The 16,478-nt window shown below is 36.1% G+C and overlaps 1 protein-coding gene across 2 annotated transcripts in view; it reads left to right on the top strand.

Annotated features, from left to right (window-relative positions):
* The first annotated feature begins 500 nt into the window (after positions 1–500).
* Positions 501–16,478, top strand: part of LOC113078679 (microtubule-associated serine/threonine-protein kinase 3-like) — a 38,942-nt gene continuing 22,964 nt past the window's right edge. The window contains exons 1-13 of one of the 2 annotated variants that reach the window (XM_026251012.1): positions 501–939; positions 1,550–1,632; positions 2,902–2,977; positions 3,205–3,225; positions 3,719–3,797; positions 4,030–4,187; positions 6,628–6,703; positions 6,780–6,989; positions 12,160–12,261; positions 12,351–12,483; positions 12,571–12,641; positions 12,732–12,820; positions 14,215–14,423. In XM_026251012.1, coding sequence (XP_026106797.1) covers positions 854–939; positions 1,550–1,632; positions 2,902–2,977; positions 3,205–3,225; positions 3,719–3,797; positions 4,030–4,187; positions 6,628–6,703; positions 6,780–6,989; positions 12,160–12,261; positions 12,351–12,483; positions 12,571–12,641; positions 12,732–12,820; positions 14,215–14,423 — 1,393 coding nt within the window. In that variant the 5' untranslated portion in view covers positions 501–853. The remainder of the gene's footprint in view (positions 940–1,549; positions 1,633–2,901; positions 2,978–3,204; positions 3,226–3,718; positions 3,798–4,029; positions 4,188–6,627; positions 6,704–6,779; positions 6,990–12,159; positions 12,262–12,350; positions 12,484–12,570; positions 12,642–12,731; positions 12,821–14,214; positions 14,424–16,478) is intronic. The other variant, XM_026251013.1, reaches the window with a different exon arrangement.

Genomic DNA, 16,478 nt, shown 5'->3' with positions numbered 1-16,478 from the left:
GGAAGATGTGATTATTTCACATCTCCGTATAGGCCATATGGCGCTCAGCCATTTCTTAAAAATGATTGGGAATCATGAGTTAGGTTTATGTAATAGCTGTAAAAAAAAAACAGAGACAGTAGAGCATGTTCTATTATAATGCACCAGATCTAAAAATTAAAAGTTAAAACTAGAAAATCAAATCAAGTCAATGGGTATAAGTGGTTTGTCAATTAAGAATTTATTAACAAAGTCATCACAAGTTTTCAATATATTATAATTTAAAGGTCACAGATTTAATTCAATTTTTAAAAAAAATCTGTTATTTTTTTCATTTTTCTTTCTTATTATTACTTGTTTCACTTAATTGTATTACTTATATTGCTCCACACTCCATCTCAGAAGGTGGCGGAAATGCACTGTAAGTTAGTTTGCCAACTGCGATTAAGATGAAAGAAGAATGCTTAGACTCCGCTCCCCCTCTTCACAGCAACACATGGTACATCCCCAGCTTATCATCACCCGGCAATCAATCAACAACACGAGAGAAACAACCACAACACAGCAGCATCTTACCTACCAACATGGGCTCTCTATTGCGCCTGTTATCCGATGCAAGTCGCACTTTAGGAAATTAAATAGTTAAACTCTGTGTCAGCTCGAGGCGATATCGGAAGATGTTTGAACCAGAATGTAATCGTCTAAACTTTTACCAAGTTGCACGGAGAGTCCTGGCAAACAGTCACACAGAGAACAGAGATGAACCGTTCTCCAGTCAAGAGGCGGATTTATGAATCGCAAGGGGGTTCGACTCTAGTTTTGGTTCTGTATCTCGTTGTTGCTTGCATAGTTGGCACTGTAATCGTCTGCGACTATGTCTGATCCGAGTTCCTGGAGTGCGTTCCCTGGATGCAGCAAATCTCATTTTGTCTCGGGCGCGATGCTCAAGCGATCCAAAAGGTAACATGCGATATCAGACGAGACGTGCACGATCAAAACTTTCTAATGTGTCAACTTTTGACACGTCACGTGGGTAATTCTTGGTCGATTTATGTAATCGCACTGTGGATTTTAAGTTAATGCTATAGTTGCGTCTCAAAACAGTGTGCTGTTTACCACTGTAAAAAATGACGCAGTATATTAGGTTGCATGGCTTTGTCTAAAGCTTTTTTTTGAACTGTTGATGTTGGCATAGTGACATATCTCTATGCACTGATAGACATCTGTAGCTGCAGACCAGCTAGAGATGAAAGTGCAATGCATGACTCTGAAAGAGGTGATTGGTGAGCAGCAAGTGATAAATAACATGCACAACTTGAGTCTCTCAATGCAAATGACAGCTGTGTGAAGGACACCGCATATGATGGCCAGAGCCTGCAGATTTTGCAGAATTACTCATAGGATTATTCTTGAATCACAAAAGCCACATTATTGTAACACTATCGAGAGCGTGCTGATCATTAAATCCTTTGTCACTTTCTGTGTTAACTTTGGTGTCGACCGTAAAGGCTGGGCTGGATTATGTTGAAAGGTTTTTAATAACCCCTCTCCTCTTGTTTGTGTGTTGCAGCTGTCGCAGCAGTAATAGAAAGAGCCTTGGTGTTGGAACACCGTCGCCCACCCGCCCTCTTTCACCTCTGTCCGCACACACAGGTAATACTCGCCGTCACATGACACCCACTCTAGGACAGCTGACATTGTGTTGGCCTGTGACTGTTGAGAGGTTGATGTACCTGCCGTAACATAACCCTGTCCAATCCTCACCTCCTCGTGCCAAACTGCTTCAAAGGGTTTACGTCATCACTCAAAAAATATGTGAAAAAGCCGAACCCGTATGCTGATATTATTTCTGCAGAACACAAAACGAGAAGAGTCTTTTGAAGAGTCTTCACACAGACGTTTGTCAGTAGCGATATCTGTTGACTACATAAAAAGCACAATGGAAGTCAATCATATACCTTTCCATATCCTGCTATAGGATTGTTTGAGGAAAAGACAGACACTTAAACCATTTTGCATTGGTAATCTTCCTCTACAGTGATTTAAGCATTTGAATAGTGACTTTAAATTGATATATGAATCAGTGACAGAATGAAGAATCATGATTAAACTGTATGATTTGATCACAGATCTAATCATCAGAATAATTTATCATCAAATCAGCTGAATGAGTTGTTGAATCTTCTGAATGAGTTTCTTGAACTGTATCAATCTTCTGAACCATTTGCTTGTGATTCGGCTGTTGAAATCCAAGAGCTTTCTGACCCTGCATAGACCGCAACACAACTACCACATTTAAAGCCCAGAAAGGAAGTGAGGACATCATTAAAATGGGCCTTGAATGTGTGTGGTTGCGTTGCTGTCTATGGAGGATCAGAAAGCTCTCGGATTTCATCCAAAATATCTTAATTTGTGTTACGAAAACGAACAAAGGTCTAACAGGTTCGGAAAGATTTGAGGGTGAGTCATTTATTTTCATTTTGGGGTTAACTATCTCTTTAACTAAATTCATTAACTATAGCTCATCGACTTGTTTTTTACATTAACATCTGTGTGTTATTTTGGTGCAAATAATGACTGTTTTCAAACAGGTTTCCCTGGAACAGAAAAACACCTAGCCATGTCTGGCTGCTCAAACAAAGTTGCTTGCACCACTTGGAAAGTCAGCTTACGAATGGCTTACTTCTAGTCGTCTCTGCTTGTTAAGTTTAGAGATTATATTTTAAAACATTGGAAAAATTACACACGTCAGTTTTAAACTCCAAAGACATTGAATTAGGCGCATATTATTGTTCTGAAAGGAGATAAATGTCCTAAAGTGTGTGATTTGTGAAACATCTGAGGTCATCTGACATATATTAAATCCTCTAGCTTACGTAACACTGTGTGCTCTGTTGAAATTTCCTCTTGTTCCCCTTCCAGCTGCCAGCAGCCCTCTGGACAGCCCACGAAATGTGTCCACTGCTATTTGCTCTCTCAACTTCCCTTTCGCCCGCAGGTAAACAAACGCTCTTTATCATGTTTTTCTCGTTCATTAGACACATGACAGACCAGCATTCTGGATATTCTTCAGTATTTACCAAATTGTTAATTACCTAAGTGTCAGGATCGCCTAAGTGACAGGATGCACTGTTGACTCATTTATTCTTATGAATCTTTCTAAATAGAGCTCACTAAGCGTGTCGCCTATTTTCTCTCTCTTCATCCCTGTTTATTTCTTCTCAGCCACCTGGCTCGAGCTGACAGGTAGCCAATCTCTTTTTCACACAATGACGCAGCCGAACCTCAATCAACTTCACTATTTTTGGGACTCTGTGTACTCTTCATAAACTTTCTGTTATTTTGTGTATTTATTTTTTGCCTTGATGCTTTGCTTCACCATTTTTAAAAACAATTCCCAATGTTTTTGCCATAAATATAGGCTTTAATGCTGATATTGCAAAAAATAATAATAATTGTGTGCGAGATACCATTTCTGCCAGCCTCTGAATGCAAATTTAGCTTTCTTTTTATTTGAAAGTGCATGTCAGAAGCTGTTAATTGAGGAACTCTCAAGGTGACTTAGTATTAGCGGTGGTAAAGATGCATATTGTGAGTGATGTTAGTATGGGATTATATTAGCAGGGGAAAAAATATATATTTCATATAGTCTATAAATAATAGTTGTTGTGGGCTGACGTTAAGTTTGTGATTGAATATCATTCTCTGTCCTGAATTACTCTTTCTTTTCTCTCGGCAGAGCGGAAGGGAGACGGTGGTCTCTGGCTTCACTTCCATCCTCAGGTTATGGGACCAACCCTCCCAGCTCAACCGTCTCTGTACGTGTCTCTCGTTTATCTACAATTAAATCTTGTATGTTCCATTGAATTAAAATTTGGTTTGGAATAACAAGAGGATGCATAAAAAAAATAACAACAGAATTGTCAATTAAATCATTTTAATAGTAAAAGAGCAAAGCAGGTGGAAATGTTCCTGATTTGGAAGGATGTTTTATGTTCGTTGTGGCCATGTGTTTGTGATGGATTTATGTGTTTGTTGGTTGCTTTGCAGTCATCTTCCTCATCTCAAGAACGACTGCACCAGCTTCCATACCAACCCACACAGGACGAGCTTCATTTTCTGTTCAGACACTTCAGAAGTTCGGAGAGCATGACTGATGAAGATGGCCGGCCCTCCCCGTTTATACGACCCCGGTCACGTAGCCTTAGGTAAACAAAAACACACATGTACCCATTAATCGCAACATAGGATGTCTTTGTTTCCATTTCATTAATATGACTATTAGGATTTAATCATTTCTTGACTTGATTTAGAGTTTATTATATATGCATTGACTATCTCAGTGGTTCTCCCCTTAAAAAAGGAAATTACCTAATCAGAATACACCAACCAGTTAAGTGGGTAGGATCATTACATTTTCAAACTAATCAAAACCAATGATTTTAATTACCCATATTTGCATACAGGTGGTTATAAATATAGATGACCACTCTTAAAATAAACACAGTAATGAACTACAACGGGATTAATCACACTAGAACTAGTGTAAAGTTACTAGTTAACCGAGTTTACCCAGGGTTACAGCTGTAATGTGTATAGTCACTTTATTTTATATGTAATATTAAAGGAAGATTTCTCTCATTATTTTCATTGTTTCAAACCCATATGACCTTTTTTGCGTAATGTAAATACTTCCGTGTTCTTTTCTATGGATTTCCAATTAACAAGAACTTTTTTTGTAAAAAACATTCGAAATTTAAGAAGATATTTAGAAATTTTAACACCCAGCCTATTCATCTTGTTTTTTTGTTTGTTTTTTGTCGATTAAAAAGTTGCACTGATTTGGTTCAACTTTTTTTTACTCAATTTGAATTATGATTTGTCCATAATGCAAAGCTATTGTGTGACTTCTGAAAACTTGGAATACATATTTTTTAAAGGGAAAGTATACCCCAAAATTTAAATTGTATTATTTACTCACCCTCAAGTTGTTCCAAACCTGTATGAGTTTCTTTCTTCTGTTGAACAGAAAAGAAGATCTTTTAAAGAATGCTGGTAACAGTTGATCCCCATAGACTTCCATATTCTACAATACGTACAAAAAAAAAAAAATGTGAGTCAATTGTATTCAAAAGCTTCTTGGTTTTGGGATTTAGCAGAAGAAAGAAATTCATGAAAATGTAGAAAAGCCTGAGGTTGAGTGAACAATGACAGCATTTTATTTTTTGGGTGAAATGTCCCTTTTAAAGTGCACTTTTTTTATATTTCTGTGGTGCTTTTTTACCCTTTTTTGAATTTTTTTAATCCCCCATTCATTGTAACTGCATCAACCAGAAACAACCAGAAAGTCGTATGGGTTTGAAATGATGTGAGGATGAGTAAATCATGGCAGATTTGTCATTGTTGAGTGAACAATCTCTTTCAGTGCTGTTTGTTGCCAGACTTGTTGTCAGATGAGTGGACTCCTGACTAATAGGAATATCCAGGCTTTCCCCATTAAAACGAAACAAAAAGAGCTTTTTTGTTTTGCAAGAGAACCTCCCTTGAGTCTGAGTCCGAGAAGAGACCGTTTTCACTATGGTATAATTGAACACTGGGGTTTGAAATTTGCATCTGGCCAATTATTATGCAAGAGGTAGAGTCTAAAGTAGAAACTGAAATTTGATTAGGGTTTTTTTGTTTATGACACCCATTCTGAGCGAGTCTACAGACTGCAGTGCAACACCTCACCTTTACCCCACATCTCTGCAGGATTCAGAGGTTTAGATGTCCACCCACAATGCATCATGCTTCAAAGAGGGTGCTTGCACAAACAAACCTCTGCTCATTTGGTTTTTGAAAGTAGAGGATAGTGGGTATATTTGTCAGTAAAGTATTTAACCAACAATGAACATACTGGCAGTTTTCATTAGTGATGCAATGGCATATTTTCTTCCAAAACAGCCATTTTTTGGTTTTGAGTCAGAATAGTTTTGAAGTGGCAAAATCATTAAAAGGGACAGGGACGTTTAATTAGCATTTCTCTGATGACACATTTTTATGGAGCCAGTGTCTATTTTGTGACACAAATGCTTTGCGAATGCTAGTCCTGAATTAACAAAACCGATTTCTTGTTTTTAATCGATACTGATATGGATTCTTAAATCTCAAGAGCCATCTTTAATCTGTGCTGTTTTCTGTTGATGCATGAACATCACTACTAAAAACTTAATTTGTAGCATCTGTTATCACTATAAGGTTTGTGCTAATATTTAATATGAAATACCACAAATATTTATCAGAAAATAAAAAAAAATGGCACTCCTTAATGTGGTGTGACAGATTGCTGTAGTGTCTTTGTTCAAGCAGCAACCATTCATATCTTTCTCTTTATTACTATTTTTAACAAGAAAAAAACATTAACGAACATTATAATGTATATTGCATTATATTACAGAAGATTCATTATATTTTTACAGAACCTGTTGTCTTAATTATTTAATGTATGCTTGAATTGTCATGAAAAAGTTTACAGCCATCGTTTAAACGTTCATGATTGAAAAAAAAAATTGGAAAAACTCAATTGGGTTGGGATTTTGGCTGAGTGCATCCTGAGTTTTTTCAGTCCAGTGGATCATTATTTATCGTCTGTTGTTCTCCTTGTTTTAGCCCTGGACGAACTGGCAGCTCCTTTGATAATGAAATTATAATGATGAATCATGTCTATAAGGAACGCTTTCCAAAGGTATGTATCGCCAACAGGTTGTTTCCAGTTTCTACTCTACAAATCTGAGATGCCTAATGTTCTCTCTGCTGTGCAGGCCACCGCTCAGATGGAGGAGCATTTGCTGGAAGTCATCAGGCAGTTTTCCCCAGACAGCACCCTTCCGCTGGGAGATGGCGTCTTGGGATTTATCCAGCACCAGTTGGTGGAGTTGGCCAGGGACTGTCTGGATAAATCTCAGAAGGGCCTGATCACATCTCTGTACTTCATAGAGCTACAGGATAAACTGGAAAAAATGCTGCATGAGGTGAGGCGGGAATTTCTGAAAATCTCTTTCCAGTTCAGTGAATCCAGGCAATTGTTTGTATGTGAGACTTTGTTGATGTTGGAGAAGTGGCCTGGTGGGAAGCGCACGGGCTCCAACATGTGGCACCTGCATACCGGCGACCCATTCTGATGAAATGTAAAAAAAAAAAAAAAAATTGTTTAGTAATCATGGTTAAATTTTAAGTAAAATAATTATCTCTGTTTAACCATTATCGTCTAGCACTAGTCAGTCAGTTAAAGAATACTGAATGTATGCACTGAAAAAAAATTGGTTTAGGTTTTAAGGTCCTTGCGCAACGATATTTTCATCTGAATTTTTTTTTCCGTCTACATCAAACCTTAAAACATTATCACACACAGAAACATTGTATACTGGGTCCGATGCATATTAATTAATCTGTTGCAAAAAAAGAATAAAACGATACCAAATGGAGTCTTCTAGCAGGGAGGATGATTTTGTTGTCTTCTTTCTACTTAAAAAGAGTAAAAGAAAGAGGAGTATTGGGTCCATCCAATCCTGAGATATAGAGAAGGACTTCCACCTTCTATTAAGGAGCTGTGGGATTATTACGGGTGATTCAGACTTTACTTCAGGATGTCAGTGGCTCAGTTTTGATGCTTGCGAAAATGGAGCCACAAATTAAAAAGACCACCATTTTTTGTGAAAACAGTGTGCAAGGACAGTGCTTTGTGCTGCGAGACAAAGTGTATCAATTTGTCAGACGCCATTCTAGGTTTTGGCGTTAGCTGGTACGGTGGCTACGAATTGTCAAATGATTTGCTGTAATATGCTTGCTGTAGATTAAAAAAAAAATATAATAAATCAAACCCGATCCAATTATTATTATTTTTTTATGTATTTTAGTGTGTAAACGTGATTAACATAATGTGATGTCATATTATTTTTTAACATGCAAAAATTTCAAACTATGTGTGCAATAACATTTACTTCGAAAAACGTTTAACCTAGAAATTGCCGGTAAATGTCGCAAATAATCAAAGAAATGGCAAGTAACAAATTGAATGAAGACTCTAGTAAAACATACTCCAGACTCCAATCTTTGTTTCATTTACGACTTCGTAAAAACATTTTTTATGTCTGTGCACCATTTTAAATCTAGCTTGACTTGTCGTATGCATGAACAACCATTTTCTGCTGCTTTAGCCAATGTCAGCTTGGTGATGCTGTCCTTTTCTGATTATGCCAAAGCCAACAGGTGGTCTGAGATGGTGGTTGTGGTTAAGCAGGAATGCAGGCTTCTCAAAAGAAACTGTGACCATTTCCCCTAACAAGTGTGAAATCCACCTCATCCCCCAAGGTGTTTTTACTCTATAAATACTTTCAGATTTGTTTTACACCCAGCAAAAAAAAGAGCAGCCTCGAGCTGCGTGCTTGTACATTTGCATACACGTGAGCATTTGCGTGCGTGTGTAATTGCACATTGTTTTGTGTATAAATGTGTGTGTACCCTGCAGCAGAGGGTTTGATTAGAAATCTAGATCTCCCCGTTCAAGCTCCACTCTCATCTTTGCAACTACAGGGTGTTAGTTTCCATAGCAACCCTTACGCCCACCCTGTATGTAATGTTCAGACAACCCCAGGCAAGACTGAGCGCGCTGTCAGATCTCTGCTGTGCGGTGGATGTCGTGCTCATAGATGAGGCTATTAAAGTGTTTCCCACTTCCCTTAGTCAGCGGTGCCCTGATGCTGCAGTTTAACAGCTCTAACTGTTCGATCAAGCTGTTGTGATTGAAAGTCAAATCCTGTAGTTTTGTGTTGGTTTGTGGTTACATCAGTCCGCTCTGTGCTGTTACTGTCAATCTCTGCTCCTTTCTGGGATTGCATAGTCTTTGCAGCTTTAATTTCACTGGCATTATGCTTAAAACTATTGGTGGCTTATATGTTGCTGATTTATACAGCGCAAGATGAATTTAATGTTACACATAGGGCTGGGTGATATGGCCCAAAATATAGACTTTTAAATATTATTACAGTATTATTATTTTACCATTAATAGGGAAGGAAATGCTTTCCACGTTTGTTAGACCTTGAGATTGAATGTAAACTCTTCACTATTAAACTCCTAGCCATGAAATCAATTTTAATTTCCTAAATTCTGCATTTCCATTTGATTTTTTTTTTTGATGTTTAATGATTTAATAGAAATGCATTATCAAAAAATTATATTTTAATAATCTATTTTAATAATATTTCATAATGTAATAAAAAATTCATTTTTAACAAAATTCAAATTTCTGTTTTTTTTTTTCAAATAAAATGCTGTGCAACAGAACTGTGTAAATAAAAACATGAATGATTATATGATACTCCCTAAAAATAAAAGTAGTAGTATTTTTTTAAAGTCCATTTTAGTGATATATTTCTGTAATAATTGCTTTAAGTTAAATTAAACGTTTATTTTGGTGGTTTGTAGTGAAGGTCTTTGAGTATCAGTGTTTGATGTTTTTTGACTTTTTTGAGAAAGGAAAAAAAACACAGAAGCTGCGTCGGTGTATAAGTCACATAAAATATTAAACGTTCAACATTATTAAACATTAAAATGTTTACAAAAATTATACATTTAAATTTAATGGAACAGACAGAAATGAAAAGTAAAAGTATAAAACAAACAAATTACAGTGGAATTCCTTGTAAACTACTTATTATTTTATAAATGTCAAGGTTAAACTAATTTATGTAAAGCAAAAGTTAAACTACTGGTGTAAAAGGTACTGCACAAATAAATTTGGGCTCATTTAGCTCTTATTCAGCAGAAATTTTAGTAATCTGTGTTCTTGACATTTAGTTTTATAATATAAATAACTTTGAAATTAGAAATCGCAGCACATTTCAGATCATTCCAGAAACAAATGCATTTATATTTTCAGTATGGTGCAGAATCAGTTTTAACTTTTAATAAAGAATTTAAAATAAAGTTAGCATAAAATTGTTATCATTGATTAAATTTGTATTTTTTTGTTTTAAAATGTGGAAAAAATTTGTTTACATACTAATTAGACACCACTGTAGTTAATAACAAAATAATTTATTATACTAATTTGTCATCATATTGAACTGTTTATTATCGGTTTCATGAATTATCATGAAATGTCGCAAATGGAATCCCATCCTTGATCATAATTAGATGTTGAATTTCCGCATGTGAACAGTAAGGACAGCCTGAAGCTGGGCATCATTATAAAGCTCTGTGCTGCAAGGGCACAAGTCACAGTCGAGTCTGTGCTGCAATCTTATGACGGAAAGAGACTCGCTGGCTACAGTGCTAAAAAAGGAAATGGTTAATTGTTTTGATGTGACGGTTCGTGCCGAGTTCGAATCATCCTTGTTTCCCTCAAACCCCTCTTGCAGTGGCATTTGACTTTCTGCGAAACATGAGTCACACATCTTATCACATCTTTAATGCTGATTTGATAGCATGTCTCCCTCAATTTGCTCTGCTTCATCAAATGCATAAAAGTTCAGTAATTTTAGTTTTTCGTCTGACCGAGCGTCATCCTTTGTTTACTCTGCTTTTCTCCTTACGTGAGGAGACAGCAGCTCAAGATAGATTAAAAATGTTTTTATGCATTCTTTTACAGATGCTTGTGTTTATGATATTTGAATATGTCTTTCACAGCCTTCATATTTTGCCATCTATTGCATCTAAAATCCAGATACTGTGTGTACACAGAGTTGATTTAAAATTCACATGAGTGCCTAGAAAGGATTTGATACTGTTGCACAAGTGGCTCATTTCTTCCCACTTCCACATCCCACAAGCCACAGATTCCCCTGAACAAGCAAGAAATAACATTCCAGTCACTTCGCCAAATACTGTCCAGTGTTCAGAACGGATACAGTCATCTTCTGTGTATCTGACGATCAGCGCACAGTATGCTGCTGAATTATTTTCCACCCTCTCTCTGACTCTTTTAATTCAATGGTCTTTTAAAAAGAGAAATTTAAGAAAAGGTTGCATTAAATTGATCAAAAGTGACAGCAAAAACTTTTATGGTGTTAATAATAAATGTAATAAATGGTGTTCTTTTGAACTTTATCAAAGAATCCTAAAAAAAGTTTTACAGTTTGCATAAAAAATATGAAACCGCACAACGGTTTTCAACATTGATAATAATAAGAAATGTTTCTTGAGCAGCAAATCTGCATATTCAAATGATCTCCGAAGGAACATTAATGATGCTGAAAATTCAGCTTTGCATCACAGGAATAAAATACATTTTAAAATATATTCAAATAGAAAACAGTTCTTTTGAATTGTAATAATATTTAACAATATCTCTTTTTACGTAAAGGGACCGCTCTCCCCAAAATTACAAATTCTGTCAATAGTTTATGTAGTTTAAAGCTGTAATCTGAAATGTTTAATCATTTTTAAGTCAAATCATGCAAACCTCTATTTTCCCACATGTGTCATCCAGTCCAGTAGGTGGCAGAAATAAAAGCTTTTACCCTGGTTTGCCACCTGCCATTAAAACTGCAGAAGAACAAGATGCTGCAACTCTAAATTCATCCCCCTTATTGTTGTTAAAAATATGAATATTATAAAAATTATCTAAAAGCTAAAAATTTAGCTGTGAGCTAAAAACGTAATATTTACCTCAGGAAAACTATTCACGGTCCATATCTTTTTAGCAAGATAGGGAAAAAAATAACTCTACACTTTATATGCTATATAATATAATTCCGTTTTCCTTTTTTTGCTAAATATAAGTGCTAGTTTTTTTGGTTAGTGAGTTGAATTTCAAATATTTGCATTTACCGAAATTACATTGCATCACTAAATATCGCTTTGTTGAAAATTATACACTTTGTACTAAATAGAATGCAAAAAAAAGTTCTCTGCCAAGAGTATAGTACATCTCAATTCATATATATATTATTTGAAGAACAGAATGCAAAAAGTATGCAGTTGACCTACTACTTCTGATGGCAAACTGAAATGCACAACTCATTACTATCCCATGAGGCCAGAGACGAGGGTTTATGAATAGCATTGAAGCAATGCAACTGACGTTGGTAGTTCATGTGATCGTAACGATTTTATACATATCACACACACGACTCAAAACTATTTCAGTAGATCAAGACATGCGGTATCCCTGTAACAGACTGTGTTTGTCTCGCTTAGGCTCTGGAGCGCTCCGAGAGTGAGGAGGTTTCAGTAATCACCCAGCTGGTGAAGAAGATCCTCATCATCATCTCGCGACCCGCACGACTGCTGGAGTGTCTGGTGAGATTCTGCACTCCACTGATCCACGGTGAATATTCCTAACGCTCTTGACATTCCCAAAACTGTGCTCCTGATTTTCACTTCCCTAGGAGTTTGACCCTGAGGAGTTTTACCATCTTCTGCAGGCCGCAGAAGGACACGCCAAAGTCGGCCAAGGCATCAAAACCGACATTCCCCGCTACATAATCAGCCAGCTAGGACTCAACCGAGATCCCCTTGATGGTGCGATTATCTTGTGGTGGTTTTGTTTTGAAAGCATGTCAGTTTCTCTCAGGCTCATGTTGTTGTGTCCTTCATCTCTTTTGACAGAAGTCGTTCAGCTCGAGGAGCAGTATGACTCTGGCCCCACACTCACGGTCGATTCGGAAGAATCCACGGAGGTAAATGGACCTCAAAAAGAGCTGAAGCATTAAATAGCCTTGTTAGGTTTCGTAAGACATCGCTAAAGATACATCTCCTGTTGCTTACAGCAGAATAAATCTTTACCCACACCACTACGAAGAAAACCACAGGAGAGTGATTTTGAGACTATTAAACTCATCAGCAATGGGGCTTATGGGTAAGCAAATCACATCATGACTACAGGTAAAAAAGTGATTACTATAGAAAGGCATGAGGGCAAAACATGATTTGAATGAAAACCCAGCTTTATTAATCATTCTAGCTTACTATAGCTTTTAAATCCCGACAAAACAGGCTCCTGAACTGGAGGATGGTTTATTGTTACAATCACGAAGGCAGTTTCTTTTTCTGGTTTTGCTAGCTGCCAACAGGACCTACTTAAAATGATAGGTCTCCCAAAGATGCAAAATCTGTCATTAATTACTCAACCTCATGTCGTTCCAAACTCATGAGACCTTTGTTTATCTTTGGAACACAAATAAAGATATTTTTGATGAAATCCGAGAGCTTTCTGAACCTACGTAGACCGCAGTGAAACTACCACGTTCAAGGCCCAGAAACTTAGTAAAGACATTTTTAAAATGGTCCATTTGACATCAGTGGTTCAACTGTAAATTTATGAAGCATGAGAATACCTTTTTTGTGTGCAAAGAAAACAAAAATTACAACTTTATTCAACAATCTCTTCACTTCAGGTCAGTCTCCGCCGCCACTTACGAGAGTATTACTCAATCAAGTGTTGATTAAAAAAAAATGCATGAAGCTATAAAACATTGGCATAATGCATGTTAAGATATTCATTCAACAGAATATCATGAGGGTCATGATTATTTTGTGGAAATAATAAAAAATGTTGGCAGTAGCTGGTGAAGAAAAGTTGGCAAAATAGCTAATAATTAAAATAGCTAATAATTAAACAATTTTTTTAGCACAGTTTCTTAGAATATGTAAAGGAAAATATTGAGTTACAGTCTGGGGGTAGATGGGTTTATGTCTGAAAATGCAATGTCATAATTCTGAAAGTCAATGTAGTACATTTGTGTTAAGAAGATTCTAGTGATCTTCTGATTAGTTTCTTCTGATTAGGAAATGTTGGCAATGAAAAGGGATAGTTCTCCCAAAAATAAAAAAAAATGTCCTCATTTACTCACCCTCATGTTGTTCCAAACCTATATGAATATCTTCTTTCTGTTGAACACAAAAGAAGATATTTTGAAGAATGTTGGTAATCTTACAGTTACAGGCTCCCATTGACTACCATTGTTTTGGGTAAAAAAAAACTACTATGTAAATCAATGGCGAGCAGAAACTGTTTGGTTACCACGTTCTTCATAATAACTTCTGGAATAATAGCTTAAGGAATTGTGCAAATTGTGATAGAATTTTCATTTTTGGGTGAACTATCCTTTTAATAACTAAATTAGTGAAAACTAAATTGTGTAGCTGTTTTATTCAATCTCTCAAGATTTAGTGCTCTGTGTCTTCAAGGTCAGGAAGCTCCCAGAACATTACCCAAGCATCCTACTGCTATGTTCTCCATTTCTCCTGCAGGGCTGTGTATCTGGTGAGGCATAAAGAAACTCGGCAACGGTTTGCCATGAAAAAGATCAACCGACAAAACCTGATTCTGCGGAACCAGATCCAGCAGGTATTTGTGGAGCGAGATATCCTGACGTTTGCAGAGAATCCCTTTGTGGTCAGCATGTTCTGCTCCTTCGAGACCCGCAGACACCTGTGCATGGTCATGGAGTACGTGGAAGGTAAGGGCTACGCTACACAACATTTTTAAGCCACGGTTTTTCCCGCGATTTAAAATCTGGAGAAGTCAATGAAAGTCAGAGCCAGTCTGTAGATTTTAGTTGACAGGTTCCATTGAAAATCTTGATTCTACGACTCTGACTGTGATTCCATTGGGTCACAGGATATCAAACATGTTTCTGCGTGACTTTGTTGTGATCGGAAGGACTTTAAGTCTGGTAATGTGTGATCCTCAATGTATCTCTACTTCTGTTATACCTTTACACCGGAGACTTCTTAGGAAAAAGTCTTCTGAATATTTATTTTCTTGCAAGAAAAGTTCAACAGACATCCAAGGTGACTGCAGAGTGCGACCAAGAGGCAAACATCCAGATGAGTTTCTGAGAATTTAATGCAAATAATTTTCTAAGAAGCCAGGATGTCGTAAGAAACTAAAATAACATTTCTGTCTCACACTTATCTTGCGCACACACACACACACACCAGGTTTCCTGTTGTCTCTCAGCTCATCGAAAACTCATAAAGAACACTCTTTAGTACAGTGGAGCTAATAATACTAATAATAATCTTAATGTTTCATATGAAGATAAGATTTCCTCCACATCTTATAGCCGAGTTCTTTTGTGAATGATATTCTGCATCCGATGGTTTGGAGGCTAGCTTGCAGCAACTGTAGCAACGTTAGATTGCTTTCAGATTTATAATATAATTTGATTTGGAAATATATATTTAAAACCATTTCATTTGTTATTTCGGTTTATGTCATCCCCTGGATAATTTAATTTCTTTTATTTGTTGCTGTGATGATTGTAATAGTGAGTACAGCAGTAAATTTTATTTACTATGGGAAAGATTACACGAACACAAAATATATAAATATTCTCATATTAAGGGAAGTTTTGCATGCATAAATGCAAGTATTCTGAAAAGAACCCTGATATTATCCAGTTTAAAAATAAAACCATTTTATATTTATATTGAAAAAATGCCAGAAGGACCGTCGTCAACCGCCTTTAATTCCTCTGTTTAATTTGACTTTACATGTATACTCTTTTTCTTTGTGAATGATTATTGTGATATGATCATTTGTATTTTGTTTATTTTGAGACCATATGCAGTGATATCTAAAAAAAAAACAGCTGCTCTGCGGTTTATAACAAACACAAATATTTATTTACACTGTAAAAGCTTTTTATGTAAACTTAATATATTTATTATTTATTTATGAATTATATTCTGTAATGTTTATCAAAATAAAGCAGAAAAATATAGACCCCATTTTATTGATATTTAAATAGTACAAGCTTGTTTTGTTGAACTTTATTCGTGTATATAGTCTACAGGCGCTGTATTAAGCAGTATCAAAATCTCTTAGTCTTTGGCAGTAGCTACATAAATATATTGAATGAAAAGGCATTTTCTTTTGTAAAGTGCTTTCGAACATGATTTTTCTCCAATGAGGGGGAGGAATATTTGGCAAATTACGCTGCAGCACTTTTATTATTGCACTGGTTGGCTATTAACTGTGAGGAGACCGTGTCTTTCAATGCATTGGAGAATAGAATACAGTGAACCTAAATAAAGAAACAAAGTTGCTTGTCAAATTTCCTTAACAAGCAAACCATTTTTTTTTTTATATATATATAAGCCCAAAAAAACACCACCGGTGACCTGGATTTTTACACGCAACTTTACAAAATAAAAAGCCCAAAGTCACGTTTAATACTTGGACTTGGTAACTGTGTGGTGGAGGTAATAGTACCCTGTTTCACGTCAGAATGGAAGTTGTGTGACATCATGTGAAAAGGGTCTATGGACAGTTTTTTTTTCTGTGTTTGATGCCTAACGTTATAAAAAATCTGGATTTTAAATTGTGCTGTGTATTCCAGCTTTTAAGGCAACAGAACTCAAATATAACCTGTAAACGTATCTTTTAAACGAATATTGTCATATGAACAGTCAAAGCTCACAAAGAGAATATAGACATATATATATATATATATATATATATTTAAATAGTTTTATTCAGTGACTAAGGTCCTTCTCCTCTGGATGGT

Source organism: Carassius auratus, unplaced genomic scaffold (assembly GCF_003368295.1).
Source record: "Carassius auratus strain Wakin unplaced genomic scaffold, ASM336829v1 scaf_tig00026318, whole genome shotgun sequence".
Lineage (NCBI taxonomy): Eukaryota > Metazoa > Chordata > Actinopteri > Cypriniformes > Cyprinidae > Carassius > Carassius auratus.
The sequence above is the reverse complement of the archived record's forward strand: the minus strand, read 5'-3'. Positions and strand labels throughout refer to the sequence as shown.